Source organism: Pipistrellus hanaki, assembly GCF_964339955.1.
Source record: "Pipistrellus hanaki genome assembly, chromosome: 5".
Lineage (NCBI taxonomy): Eukaryota > Metazoa > Chordata > Mammalia > Chiroptera > Vespertilionidae > Pipistrellus > Pipistrellus hanaki.
In genome coordinates this window covers 34,085,799-34,098,244 of record NC_140507.1, presented here as the reverse complement: position 1 = coordinate 34,098,244, position 12,446 = coordinate 34,085,799, and the positions used below count along the sequence as shown (strand labels likewise).

General features: G+C 58.9%; 1 protein-coding gene across 1 annotated transcript; it reads left to right on the top strand.

The window, feature by feature from the left end:
• The first annotated feature begins 1,074 nt into the window (after positions 1–1,074).
• SNCB (synuclein beta) lies at positions 1,075–9,797 on the top strand. Its single transcript, XM_084886756.1, has 6 exons — positions 1,075–1,368; positions 1,974–2,103; positions 4,040–4,081; positions 4,296–4,414; positions 8,696–8,785; positions 9,153–9,797. The coding sequence occupies exons 2-6, from the start codon at positions 1,983–1,985 to the stop codon at positions 9,183–9,185; spliced, it is 405 nt and encodes a 134-aa protein (XP_084742882.1). The 5' UTR covers positions 1,075–1,368; positions 1,974–1,982; the 3' UTR covers positions 9,186–9,797.
• The last annotated feature ends 2,649 nt before the right edge of the window (positions 9,798–12,446 follow it).

Here is a 12,446-nt window from a genome sequence, read left to right as displayed (position 1 = left end):
TGCATTTCTGTCTTTGGGAAACATTGCCAAATCGCCTTCCAAAAAGCAGGCGCCAACTTGCAGCTCTCCCAGCAGTCTGTGAACACCCTGCTCCCCCCACCGCCTCGGCCCAGGCCCTGAACACACTGGCTGCTAGCTGCCCCCTCATCACCTGTCACTCACATACCGTGTTTCTAGCCACAGTGCCTCTGCCCAGGCTGTATGCACTAACATTCTCTTCCTCCCTTGTCTGTCAGGTGATATCTTACCTCACTCATGAGGCCCAGCCTAGCTGTCACCTCCTCTGTCTGTACAGCTTCCATGACTGCCCTAAGCTGTCAGAGTACCTTCCTCTGGGATCCCAGCTTCTTGGGCATAATTCGGTCATGGCACTGAAGACCCATGTGCAGGCTGGAATTGAATGGCCATTTTGACAATCCCCACCATAACCATACATCGAGTCCATCTCATCTCCCTTCCTCCTGGTTCCCCAGCTGCACTGCCTTTTATCTCTTCTGAAGCATAGTCCTGCCTCAGGACCTTTGCACCTGCAGTCCCCTCTCTATGGATCCTGCCTTCACCAATCTTGGCCTGGGTGCTCTTCCCTGGCCACCTTGTCTCAAGTATCCCTCCTCCAGTCACTCCTTACACCACCATTCTATTATCTTCATCACACTTCTCACAAGCTGAAATAACACTGGCTTAAATTGTCTGTCCTGTGCCCCATCTCCACACACACACACACACACACACACACACACACACACACACACACCGTTATAAGCTCCAATGCAGGGACCTTGCTTTCCTTTCCTACTGTCTCCAGCCTGGCGCCAGCACAAGTCCTTTGATTAAACCATGTGTATTTTGCAGAAGAGGAAACATTCAGAAACTCAGCTGAGTAGCCCAGGGCCCCACAGTTAATGTTTAAAAGCACAGCGGAGATCCAAAGCCATCTGAGCCCCCAGTGAGTTCTGCTGCTCCCGGGGACCGGACGCGAGTCTGCCGCCCCGAGGTCCCCACAGCACCGCCCGGGAGGCCGGCGGGCGCGGAGGAGATGTCACCCTCCCTCTCCGCCCCCTTGTCAGTCAGGCCGAGGGGGCGGCGCTGAGCTCAGAGCTGCCGCAGCGCCGGAGCCGGAGCCGGAGCCGGAGGAGCCGGAGCGGAGCGAGTGGGGCTCTGGGCGCGAGCGGCGGCCGGCGGCGCACCCCAGGCCCGAGCTCTGCCGCGCCCGCTCAGGTCCTGCGCGCCGCCTGCCCAGACCCACCGGAGCCCCTGTCCCGCCGCCCCGCGCCGCCCCGCGCCCGCCGCAGCCCGGCCCGCCGAGCCCCCGCGTCCTCCCGCCGCAGCCCCAGCCCCAGCCCGGCCCCAGCCCGGCCCCGCAGCCAGGTGAGGCGCCGCGCTCCGGAGCGGACCGGAGAGGACGGGGGCGCAGAGGGGAGGAGGCGGGACGGGGAAGGGCTGGGTGAAGAGGGGCTGGATGCGCTGGGGGAGACGACCGGGAAGGCGCTGGAACGCGGAGAAGGGGCGCCGGTGGGTGCACCCCGGGGCTGGGTGCCTGCAGCTCGGTGTCTGCAGCCGCCTGGGGGGCCGTGTGGACGTGCGTCCGCGCCCGTTAGAACGCCCGGTGTCCTGTGTGTGCACACGAGCGTGTCCGCGGGGTGTTTGTGTGTGCATGCTCAGCCGTGTGGCATGTGTGTGTGTGCACAGGCAGGCGCAGAGCCCGGCGCTCCGGGTCCGCCGGGCTGCAGCGTGCGGGCTCCCGGGTAGCCGAGGCGGCCCCTCCCGCGTCCCGGGGTTTCAAGGACGCGGGGACTGCCCTGTGGCCTGGCGCGGGGGGACTGGGGCGGCGGGAGGGGGTTCCGAGCCGGGAGCGCGCCCGGGCCTCAGGGGGACGGGGGGCCCCCACCGCCTACCCCCCTCCCCCCGGGCAGCTCTGGGGTGAGGGTGCAGGGCCAGCGCCCCGTGCCGTGTGTTCGCCCCCCCCCCCTCAGGCCGCCAGGATGGACGTGTTCATGAAGGGCCTGTCCATGGCCAAGGAGGGTGTCGTGGCCGCCGCGGAGAAAACCAAGCAGGGGGTCACGGAGGCGGCGGAGAAGACCAAGGAGGGCGTCCTCTACGTCGGTGGGCGAGGGCGAGGGGGAGGGGTAGGGGGGGTCCCCGGGGAGAGGGCCTGGGCACTCACGGGGGGGCGGGTCTGGGCAGGAGAGTGTGAGTCAGCAGATGGAGCGGGGTCCCAGGGTCACTGGGGACACAGCCCACGGGAGGGGGAGGGGAGTCAGGGTCGGTGAGGGTGGGATCCTGCTGAACGGCCGGAGATGGGGGAGTGATCAAAGCAGGCAGTCTTCCTTCTCTTCCTCTTCGCACGAATAGTTCGCTGGTTGTGAGCCCTCCCTCTCCGCCCAGGACTGTGGGGAATGCCGTAGCGCCCATCACCTCAGTTAATCCTCCTGCCCATTGCACAGACCAGGGCTGGCCGCCCGGAGGCTTCACTGTCTTGCTCAAGGTCACACCAGCTGATAAAAGCCAAGCTCTCTGGATGGCAAGGCCCCCCGCCTCCCCTGCCGCCCCCCCCCCCTATGTTCTGGGACTCCCTCCAGCCCTCCTCCCCACACGCTGCCACCAGAGTTGCTCTCGGTGCCCCCTGCCTCCCAGTGCCTGTAGTTCCACCCTGCCCTCTCTCCTCCGGGTCCCCCTCCTTGCAGTTGCCAGCTGGCACCAGGACAAGGGCCAAGGGGGTAAATCTCTCACCCTGACTGAGGAAGGAGAGGGAGCCTGCAGCATCCTTTGTAGACCGGGGGCAAGGCCCGGAGACTGGCATTCGCCGAGTCCCCTCTGTGATTCAGGCCTTCCCTGTGGGCAGCGGGCTGCAGAGGGCTGCCTTTGGCTTTGTGGTCATTGGGAAAATACTTACTGACAGCGTACTGTGTGCCAGCCATGTCATGGCTCCTGGAGATGTCACAGCGGACCAGAGAGTCAAAGGTGCCTTCTCTCCTGACCCGGACACAGTCGTGGGGTTTGACAAGGGGCTGGGGCGGGGGCCGCTTTGGTAGGGTAGGTCGGAGAGGGGGATGTTGGAGCGGAGTCCTGAGAATAAGGGGCCGGAAGGGGGTTGGCGGAGGCTAGAGAGCAAAGGGCATGGTTGGGGGGCAAGAGCTGGCTCATGAGGGGCCCCTTAGACCCGGGCACAGCATTCTACTTGTCATGAGAGATTGGAAGGTAGGGACTGGAGTGACCTGATTTCCGTTTGGAAAGATCCCAGAGACCTCTGGGGACAGAACAAATCCCAGGGATGTCCCCTGGAAGGGAGGGTAGCCACCAAGCAAGGGTGGCTAGGGCAGAGGGGACGGAGTCGGGGGAAAGGCCTGAGCCCATACCTACTGGAGCCCATTCTGCCCCCTTCTGCCTCCTCCCCCTGCACAGGAGCCACCAACGGCTCCCAGTTCCTAGGCTGTTAAGCCTCAGCTCCCTGGAGCCTGAGGTCGTGCCTCAGTCTATGTTCCCAGCTGTGTTTCTCACCAACCCCGTCCCCATCCCCATCCCCATCTCTGCCTCAGTCTATGTTCCCAGCTGTGTTTCTCACCAACCCCGTCCCCATCCCCGTCCCCATCTCTGCCTCAGTCTATGTTCCCAGCTGTGTTTCTCACCATCCCCGTCCCCATCCCCATCTCTGCAGGCACACAGACCGCTTCCATGTGCTTCCTGCCGGCCCCAAACACACACCTCCCTGTGCCCTGCCTGCATGGTTCCCCGCGCTTAGAGTACCCTCTCCTCTCCCTTCTGCATATCCACCTGCTCCCCATCTGGCAAGGTCCAGCAATGCCCCCTCCCCATCACATACCCCCTGGAGGCTGGAGGTCCGCTCAAGGAAGTAGGTGTGAGGGGCTCAGTGCAGCGATGAGGGGTGTCTTGTAGGATTTTGAAGCCCAAGGAGGCAGTGATGGGGCCAGGATGCCCGCTGCCAACCAGGTCCCCCTGCCCATTGTGTAACCCCTGTGCTTGCCAGAGTCTCTGACCCCTCAGCTCAGAGCCCTTAAATGTGCCCTTTATCTTCCTGCAGGAAACAAGACCAGAGAAGGGGTGGTACAAGGAGTCACCTCAGGTACCGGCCCAGCCCTGGCCCAGCCCCTTTCCCTCCCCAGCCTGAGAGCCGCCTGGTCCCAGAGGGTGGGATAAGGGTGGTAGAAAAGGGTTCCCCTACGATTGAGGGGATGCTCCACGAGAAAGGCAGGTCCCAGGGCACTACAGGGGCGGGGGCACCTATGTCTCCTTCACCTTGGCCCCCAACCCCGTCCCTAACCCTCTCCCTGCTCTAGTGGCTGAGAAAACCAAGGAGCAGGCGTCACACCTGGGAGGAGCGATGTTCTCCGGGGCTGGGAACATCGCGGCAGCCACTGGCCTGGTGAAGAAGGAGGAATTCCCCACTGACCTGAAGGTGAGCGGTCCTTCCACCACACACGGATGACTACAAATGTACACACGCTCCCTGCCACCCCAGCCAGCACCTCACCTCACTTCTGCCTAGGGGTGTGTAGATGTGGTGCTCCTGTGACTACGATTCAGATCTGGCTGTGCACATGCATCCTGCTTGCAAGGGTGACCTGGACCACTTCTGGCCACATCTGCAAGTGTCATTGATTGTTCATTCATTTCTTTTTTTTTTTTAATACAGTATATTTATTGATTTTTTACAGAGAGGAAGGGAGAGGGATAGTGAGTTAAAAACATCGATCAGCTGCCCCCTGCACACTCCCTACTGGGTATGTGCTTGCAACCAAGGCATATGCCTTGACCGGAATCGAACTAATGCTCTATCCACTGAGCCAGACTGGTTAGGGCCATTCATTACTTTCCATGCAACAAGTATTTACACCAGAGAGGAATTGCTCTGGGGATTGCTGCAATGAACAGTTACCTGCACTCATGGAGCTGATACTGCAGTGAGAGAAGACAGAAAAAAAGCCAACCAATAAGCAAGGTTATTTCAGACAGGGATAAATGCTACGAAGAAAAGACAACAGGGTGATAGGATAGTCAAGGGATGCTTGGCTGCTTTGGCTAAGAGGGCTTTTCTGAGGAGGGGACATTTGAACTGACACCCAAGGGATGAGGCAAGCCAAATGGGGAGTGTAATTCAGGCAGCAGGAGCAGTTCATGCAAAGGCCCTGAGACAGGCGTGAGCAGGTGAGGTCCAGGGGGGAGCGGGGAGGGGGAGTCGTGTGTCACTCGTTTGTGCAGGCATGTTCCCCCAGGGTAGTGGTGGTGGCTACCTGTGTGTGCATAAGACAGGTGCCTGCATTAGGACACTGCAGAATAAGCCTTGTGAGCTCTGGAACCTCACAGAGCTGGGCCTGAATCCCAACTCCACTACTTCCTGGTTGTGTGACCGTGGGCAGGTCCCATCACGTCTCTGAGCCCGAATCTCTGACTGTAAGATGGGAGAGGAACACGATAGGGCTCTTTTATAGATTAAAGATAATATAGATCAGAGGCACTCAACACGTTAAGCATGCCTGAGAATCACCAGAAGGCCGATTACAGTACGGACCCTTGGCCCCAACCCTAGAATCTCAGACTCAGTAGGCCTGAGGTGGGGCCTGGTGATTTGCATTTCTAACAAGAACTCAGGTGATACTGATGCTGCAGGTTCAGAGACCCCATCGTGAGAAGCACTGGTGAAGAGACAGGCTTGCACACAGCGAGTGCTCAGTAAGACACAGGGGCCCCACGACCATGTGAGCGGTCCGTGTCTGCCCCCGGGGACTCTGTGAGCACAGTGTACGTGGAAGTGCACTCCGCCTTGCACTCTGGGCCCATACGTTTGCACAGACGTTCATCCCCCCGTGGGATGTTGCAAGTCTGCCCGCCTACAAGTGCAGACTCTGCCTCTGTGGGGCGGGGGCTCCTTCCTCCGCTGGTTTGGGAAGTCGGTGTGCCTTTCACGTGAGCGTACCCACAGGCTGGGGAGATCCCGCCCCATGCTGCACTGCAGACGTTTTGCACAGCTGCTTCCTTCCCCAGCAGAAGTCTGGGACTTGACTCAGAAGTTCTGCTTCAAGTCCTGCCCATGCATTTCTTATTGTTACATTTCCAGTGATGGCTCCCATTCATTGACTATTCTATGGGCAGGTACTGCTCTAGAAGTGTTATAGATGCAGCAACTGAGGCTCAAAAGCAGTGAAGTGACTTGCCCAAGACCCCATGCCTGCATGCCTGCCTCCCTGCCTCCCTGAGAAGGTGGTTGGGAGGATAAGCTCGGGTCCATATCATTGGAGTCACTTGACGCCAACTGATGCTACGTCCTCTGCCGGGGGCTGGGGTGCAAGAGAGAGGCAAGTCTGGGCTGTGTGTGAGGGGCGTTTGCACAGAGCCATCTTTCTCTGGCTGCCTAACTCCTAAAGCACCTCAAGCCTCCTCTCTCAAGGAAGCTCAAGATCATAGATTTACAATCCAAACCATAGCCCTCTGGGGCCACCCAGCATTGGGAAACCTGTGCGAGCCCAGCATGCATGTTCCTGAGTGTCTCTCCATCCCAGCCTGCTCACATACGGCATCATGGAAGCCTCCTGTACTCCTACAAAGCAGAGACACCATCTCATTTCACACCCGAGGCTGCTAGGATCAGCGGTGAAGTGACATCCCTGATGCCAGTCAGCTAGTGCGTGGCCAGGCTGGGAAACACCCTCATGTTAGCAGCACCCAGATCAAGGCTCAGAACACCGGCCCTTCAGGAGTCCCACCTTCTACCCACTTCCAGTCCTTTCCACCAGGGCCAAGACTAGGGTGAGGTGAGGGAGGTGTCTGGGGTACATAATTTAAGGGGTGCACTCATTCTGGGGTCTCATTTCCATGGTGATGAGAATGGTGCCTTCTCAACACTTGCACCCTCAGCGCCTTACTCTCTCCCACTTTCAGCCTGGCCCTGCCTCCCTGCCCGTGCTTCCTGCCTTCTAGCATCACAAATCAGCTGGGTGTTGTTTAACTCCCTATAAATGCTATCCTAAAGTAGATGCTCTTCTGTCCCTGGCTTCTTCCACTCAGCAGGAAGCTGTGCTATGTACTATAGGCCTCCATGTTTATTGTGCAGAATCCATGTATGATGAAACCACAAGGCACACATCCTTTTATTCTTATTGGACTTCTGTTTCCAAGCAATGTGCTTGAGTTGGAAATTTTTTAAAATATATTTTATTGAATTTTTACAGAGAGGAAGGGAGATGGATAGAGAGTTAGAAACATTGGTGAGAAAGAAACATCAATCAGTTGCCTCTTGCATACCCCCTACTGAGGATGTGCCTGCAACCAAGGTAAATGCCCTTGACTGGAATCGAACCTGGGACCATTCAGTCCGCAGGCTGATGCTCTATCCACTGAGCCAAACCAGTTTCGGCTGATCTGGAATTTTTAAAAATTGATTTCAGAGACAGGAAGAGAGAGAGAGAGAAACATTGATGTGAGAGAGAGATACCAGTCAGTTGCCTCCTGAATGTGCTGACCAAGGATCGAACCTGAAACTTGGGTATGTGCCCTGACTGGGAATCGAACCCTCCACCATTTGGTGTACGGGACAACCCTCCACCCAACTGAGCTACTCCGGCCAGGACTCAAGCTGGAATTTTTAACATCATGTTTCTTTCCTGGATTCTGAATATAGCAGGGTGACTAAACTAACATTTCTCCACTTCCTGGGCCCTGGTATATCCATCTGGACACTGAGGGGAATGAGTCAGGTCAAGAGCTGTAGACTCGTTTGCCCGTGGGGCTCACCTAGACAGGTAATTAGAAGGAGCTGAAGTCGCTTGGGTGGAGTTGGTGCAACTACAGTGCACAGTAGTCCGTCTCAGTGTCAGCCCTTCAGGATCCCAAGAGTCTTATCTCCGCCCAGGAGGGAGGGACAGTGATCCTTGTGGAAGTGGGGGAGGTGGTATGCCCTCCTCCCTAAGGTTCCCCAGGGGTCCAGGCGTGTGCCAGCCCATGTGGCCTTGTGCAGCCGTACGCTGGACCCCAGGTTATTGTGTGTGCAGCCAGCTCCATCTCATGTTTGTGCACATCCTGTGCTCACCTGGCCTGGCAGCCCCTCATTTGCATGCCTGCTGGTCTGTACTAGGCGGGGGAGCAGGTGCAGGGGGAAGGGACTGGAGTCTTAGCTCACACATCCAAGCAACACCACTGAGCCGTTGCTTCCAGCTTATCTTAAAATAGCAACAGCTGAAGAAACCAGGCCACACAGGGCCGCGGGGGAGGGAGGGAGTGAGGGAGGGAAGGCGGCAGGGGAATGGCTCAGAGCCCCTTCCCAGCCCATCGGTGAGCCTCCATCTCTCTCCAGCCAGAGGAGTCTCCGGGGTTACCTCTGGGGTCCCAAAGCCCCACACAGAGCCTGACGCACGGGCGTGGGGATAAAGAGGTGACTGCGTATGCTGTCGCTCTCCCCATCCCATTCAGTAAAAGTGATGGGAGGGCAGGGGCCTGCCAGGTGCCGGGGAGAAGGGTCTGGCGAGCCCTGCTCCTCTCCCCACACCCAGCTTCAAGCAGGGTCTGGAGAGATTCCACTTCTCATGCATCCACCCCACTTCCAACTAAGCAATTTAATTAGACATTCTGGTTGCACTGCCAACAAAGCCTCACCTCCCCCTAGTCAGGCAGGAGCTCCCCCGGGTAGGAATTTGGGGGGCACCCCTGGCGGCCCTCACAGGCCCTGTCCCTTCTCTGCCTGCAGCCTGAGGAGGTGGCCCAGGAAGCTGCTGAGGAGCCACTGATAGAGCCCCTGATGGAGCCAGAAGGAGAGAGCTATGAGGACTCGCCCCAGGTGAGGGGGAGCAGGGCTGGGTGGGGCTGTGGGCGCCCCAGAGGACAGCAGCCATCCCCAGCTGGGGTGGGAGGTCCCTGGCAGGGTAGGGTTGGGCCAGAGAGCTTCAGGCCCCCGTTTTCTGGAACCCAGGTCCCCAGAGGTGTCAGCATGGAGGGAGGACAGCTGGGGTGTATTACTGGGCCCCAGGGAACCCTGCCCAGGACTGAACAGGCTGTTTCCAACTCCCAGGTTCCTGGTCTGGGGTGGGGGTGGAGGTGCGGGGATATGCCCTATTCCTCCCTAACAGACCCAGAGCCTGGCCACCTGGTTTCCAACCCCTTCCTCTTCTGCTCTTCTCCACTTCACCCCGATCCCTCTGATGCAGGAGGAGTATCAGGAGTATGAGCCAGAGGCCTAAGGGGCCAGGAGGGCCCCCCACCAGCAGCACAATTCCATCCTGGTCCCTGCCTCACCTCCCAGAGCCAGGGCTGACCTTCAACCCCTGCCCCCAAATACGAGATCTTCCTACACTCCACGGCGCCCGCTGGGAGCCAGTGTTAGTATCTGTCCATCTGTCTGTCCTACCCGCCGGCATCCAACCCCGGGGCCTGGACAGGGCCTGGCCTGCGGACGACCATGGGAGCCTCGCCGCCCCACCTGTGTTGCCCTGCCCGCCCCATCCCGTCCAGTGTCTGCGCGGATGTAGCATGTTCTGTGTGTTTTTAAACCAAGATCCGAAGGCGACGGCGCCCTGCCCTACCCCCACAGAGTCTCTCCGAGCGGCCCCTCCAGAATCCCCCACTCCACTCCCACGCCCGCCCCAAAACCTTTTTTTTTTTTTTTTTTTTTTTAACCAAAACCGGGAGTCAGGCTGTGCCATACCCCTCCCCCAGCCGGTCCGGTCCAAGCGCGGGCGTTGTGTGTGTCGTGATCGTGGCATGGAGAGTCCCCCAGCCCCCGTGTGAGCGTGTTCCGGGCGGGCGGCCCAGCCGCCCCCTCCGTGTCCATGAATAAAGTCACTCTGTCTGTAGCCGGCGCCACGCGGGCAGGGCGGGCGGGGCGCCAGAGGGGGGTGGCCCACGGACTCCACCTGCCCCACTCCCTTCTTTGGGGCCCGCCAACCTCGGCCCGGGTATGGGACTGACAGCCTCGGACCCCGGCTTCTCAGTATCCCACCCTCCCGTGGAAGGATGTGGGAGAGGTGTTCTCCCGGGCTGCGAGGCGGGGAGGCAGCCTCTGGAGCCCCCTGGCGGCGGTAGAGCGCCTGCTGCCTGTTCGGGGAGGAGGGGAGCCCCGGCCGCCGGGGTGCAGGGTGCACGGGTTCACACCTCGCCTAGCTCGCAGCACGGGCGCGCGGACACGGGGGCGCGCCGGGCGGAGTGCGCGCTCCCGGGCAGGCGCTCCCGGGCGGACACGTGCACACTCACGGCTGCACGCGCGCCGCCAAGTCGTCGGGAACCTGCTGCGCGGGCACGGAGACGATGCTGTGCGCAGACAGACCTCTCCCCTCCCCAGAGCGTTCACACGTGCGCACATACCCCCCTGCGCGCGCACACTTGCACACACTCCTGCCCAAAGCAGACAGCCCATCCTGCCCAGGGGACGGGAGATGGGCAGCCGTCTCAGGAGTCACTGCTCGGGCTTCACCCGGGGGGTTGCGGCCTGGGCTGGGGTGGGCGAGGGTCTGCAGACATCCGGAAGCCGGCCAGCCCACTGGATCAGACCGTTATGGACATTGGAGGGACCCCAGCACCGCCTGGGCAAGGGAAGACGGGGCGGAGACGTCACGTGGCTGCGCGGAGGCCCCGCCTCCGTCAAGCGAAGGGGCCGCTCTCATTGGCTCAGAAGCTCCCCACGAGGCTCCGCCCCCGTCGATGCGCCGCTTTCTGCCTCGGAGCTCCTTCATTTCATCCCCGCAGAAGCGGGATCCCAGCCCAGGCGGAACCCCCGCTTTTCCTGGCCTCTGGACCCCACCCCCAACCTCGCCTGCGTAAGAGCTCACCCCCCTTCTCTGCCTGTTCAGACATCCTTTCGGACTCCAGCCCCTGGGTTGGAAGGAGCTTGGCCAATTCAGTCAACGCCGAGTGTTAGCGCTGCCTCTTTCCCGAGGGGAGGGGGCTGGGATGGTGCCAGGCTCGCGAGCTCCTTGAGCATTGCGGGAGGTCCGCCCACTGGGGTCACCTTGGCCTGTACCGAGCCTTTGCTTCCGGAAGTCGGAGGCGGCTGGCAGACATGTGTGTAGTGAGAACAAACCGGTGGGCTTGGCTTCTCTGACTCCATGTGCAGGTGCCAGGATCTCAGGTCCCTTTTGACTGAATGAGGACACCATTTACAACCCACAGGACGCGGGGATTGCAAATTCCTGGCCCTCCGTTTGAATTTGGCATCTAGAGATGCTTAATTTGCTAGCACAAGGTTTAATTTTTTTTTTAATGTGATTTCAGTTGGCAACAGCCCTTTTCTCTCCCTAGTCACTCATTTTCATGAGCTGACTGCTAAAGAATTTGAGTTTGCCACCTCCTCTCCAGATACCAGCACCGGATCCCCAGTTTTAGATGCCAGAACAAGGTTTGCCATCTGGCTCGGGGTGGGGGTGGGTTCTTCTTCCTTCTCTGTTGCCAGGCCACGCACCTGCTTTTCTGAGCCTGGTTTCTACCCAGAGACCAAGGTTGTCTTCTGCCAGGGTCACTTTTAAACTGTATTCCAGGCACAGGCACAGAAGCATCAGTGGGAGATGCCAGCCCTGTATCAGATGGCAGCCCTGCCTGTGGGTGCACATGTAAGAACACACAACTCCTGGGTCCCTCCCTGGTGACAGGGATGGAGTTATTTACCAAGTGCCCAGTAGGCCTCACGCATCTGGCATCGGTCTCCATGAATTTCACTTGAAATTGTGCTCAGTGATTTCTTGTTAGTAGACCCAGTTTGCAGGTGAGAGAATGAAGGCCAGAGAGGCAGTGACCTGCCCTGGGAAGCATTGGTAGGGAGTGACAGAGGCCACAAGCCTGACCCCAAAGCCCAATTTTCCCAAAGGGACCTGCTCTTGGGGGAGATAAACACACAGAACCATCAATAAAGGAAACCATGGGGGCAACAGAGTGGAGATAAGAGAAGCTTGTGCAATTTCATGCAGACTGCAAGTGAGGTTGTGTTTGTGGGGGGGGGGGGTTTGAGGTGTTGAGCTGTGTGTGCACGCTTACATACATGATGGGAGTGTATCAGTTGATGTGTGTACATGGATATTGCCCACATGTGTTGTGTGTGTTTAGTCATCCAACAGTATGTGCTGCACACATGCTCTGTTCTTAGAAGTGAGGGGCTGCAGGCACAGCCCTGCAGGTCGCTGCCCCAACAGAACTCCTGTCCCACGGATCAAGATAATTTTGAGTTTTATGTGTTTATTTTATTATTTTTTAATATATTTTATTGATTTTTTACAGAGAGGAAGAGAGAGGGATAGAGAGTTAGAAACATCAATGAGAGAGCATCATCGATCAGCTGCCTCCTGCACACCCCCTGGTGGGGATGTGCCTGCAACCAAGGTACATGCCCTTGACCGGAATCAAACCTGGGACCCTTGAGTCTGCAGGCCGACGCTCTATCCACTGAGCCAAACCGGTTTCGGCAATTTTGAGTTTTATGAAGAACATAAAGCAGGGCGATGTGCCTGGGAGGGAGT

Bases quoted from the DNA above. Each gene is read 5' to 3' on its own strand.
- SNCB (XM_084886756.1), top strand. From the start codon at position 1,983: ATGGACGTGTTCATGAAGGGCCTGTCCATGGCCAAGGAGGGTGTCGTG. The intron at 2,104-4,039 runs GTGGGCGAGGGC...ATCTTCCTGCAG, and splicing joins GGAGGGCGTCCTCTACGTCG to GAAACAAGACCAGAGAAGGG. The intron at 4,415-8,695 runs GTGAGCGGTCCT...CTCTGCCTGCAG, and splicing joins AATTCCCCACTGACCTGAAG to CCTGAGGAGGTGGCCCAGGA.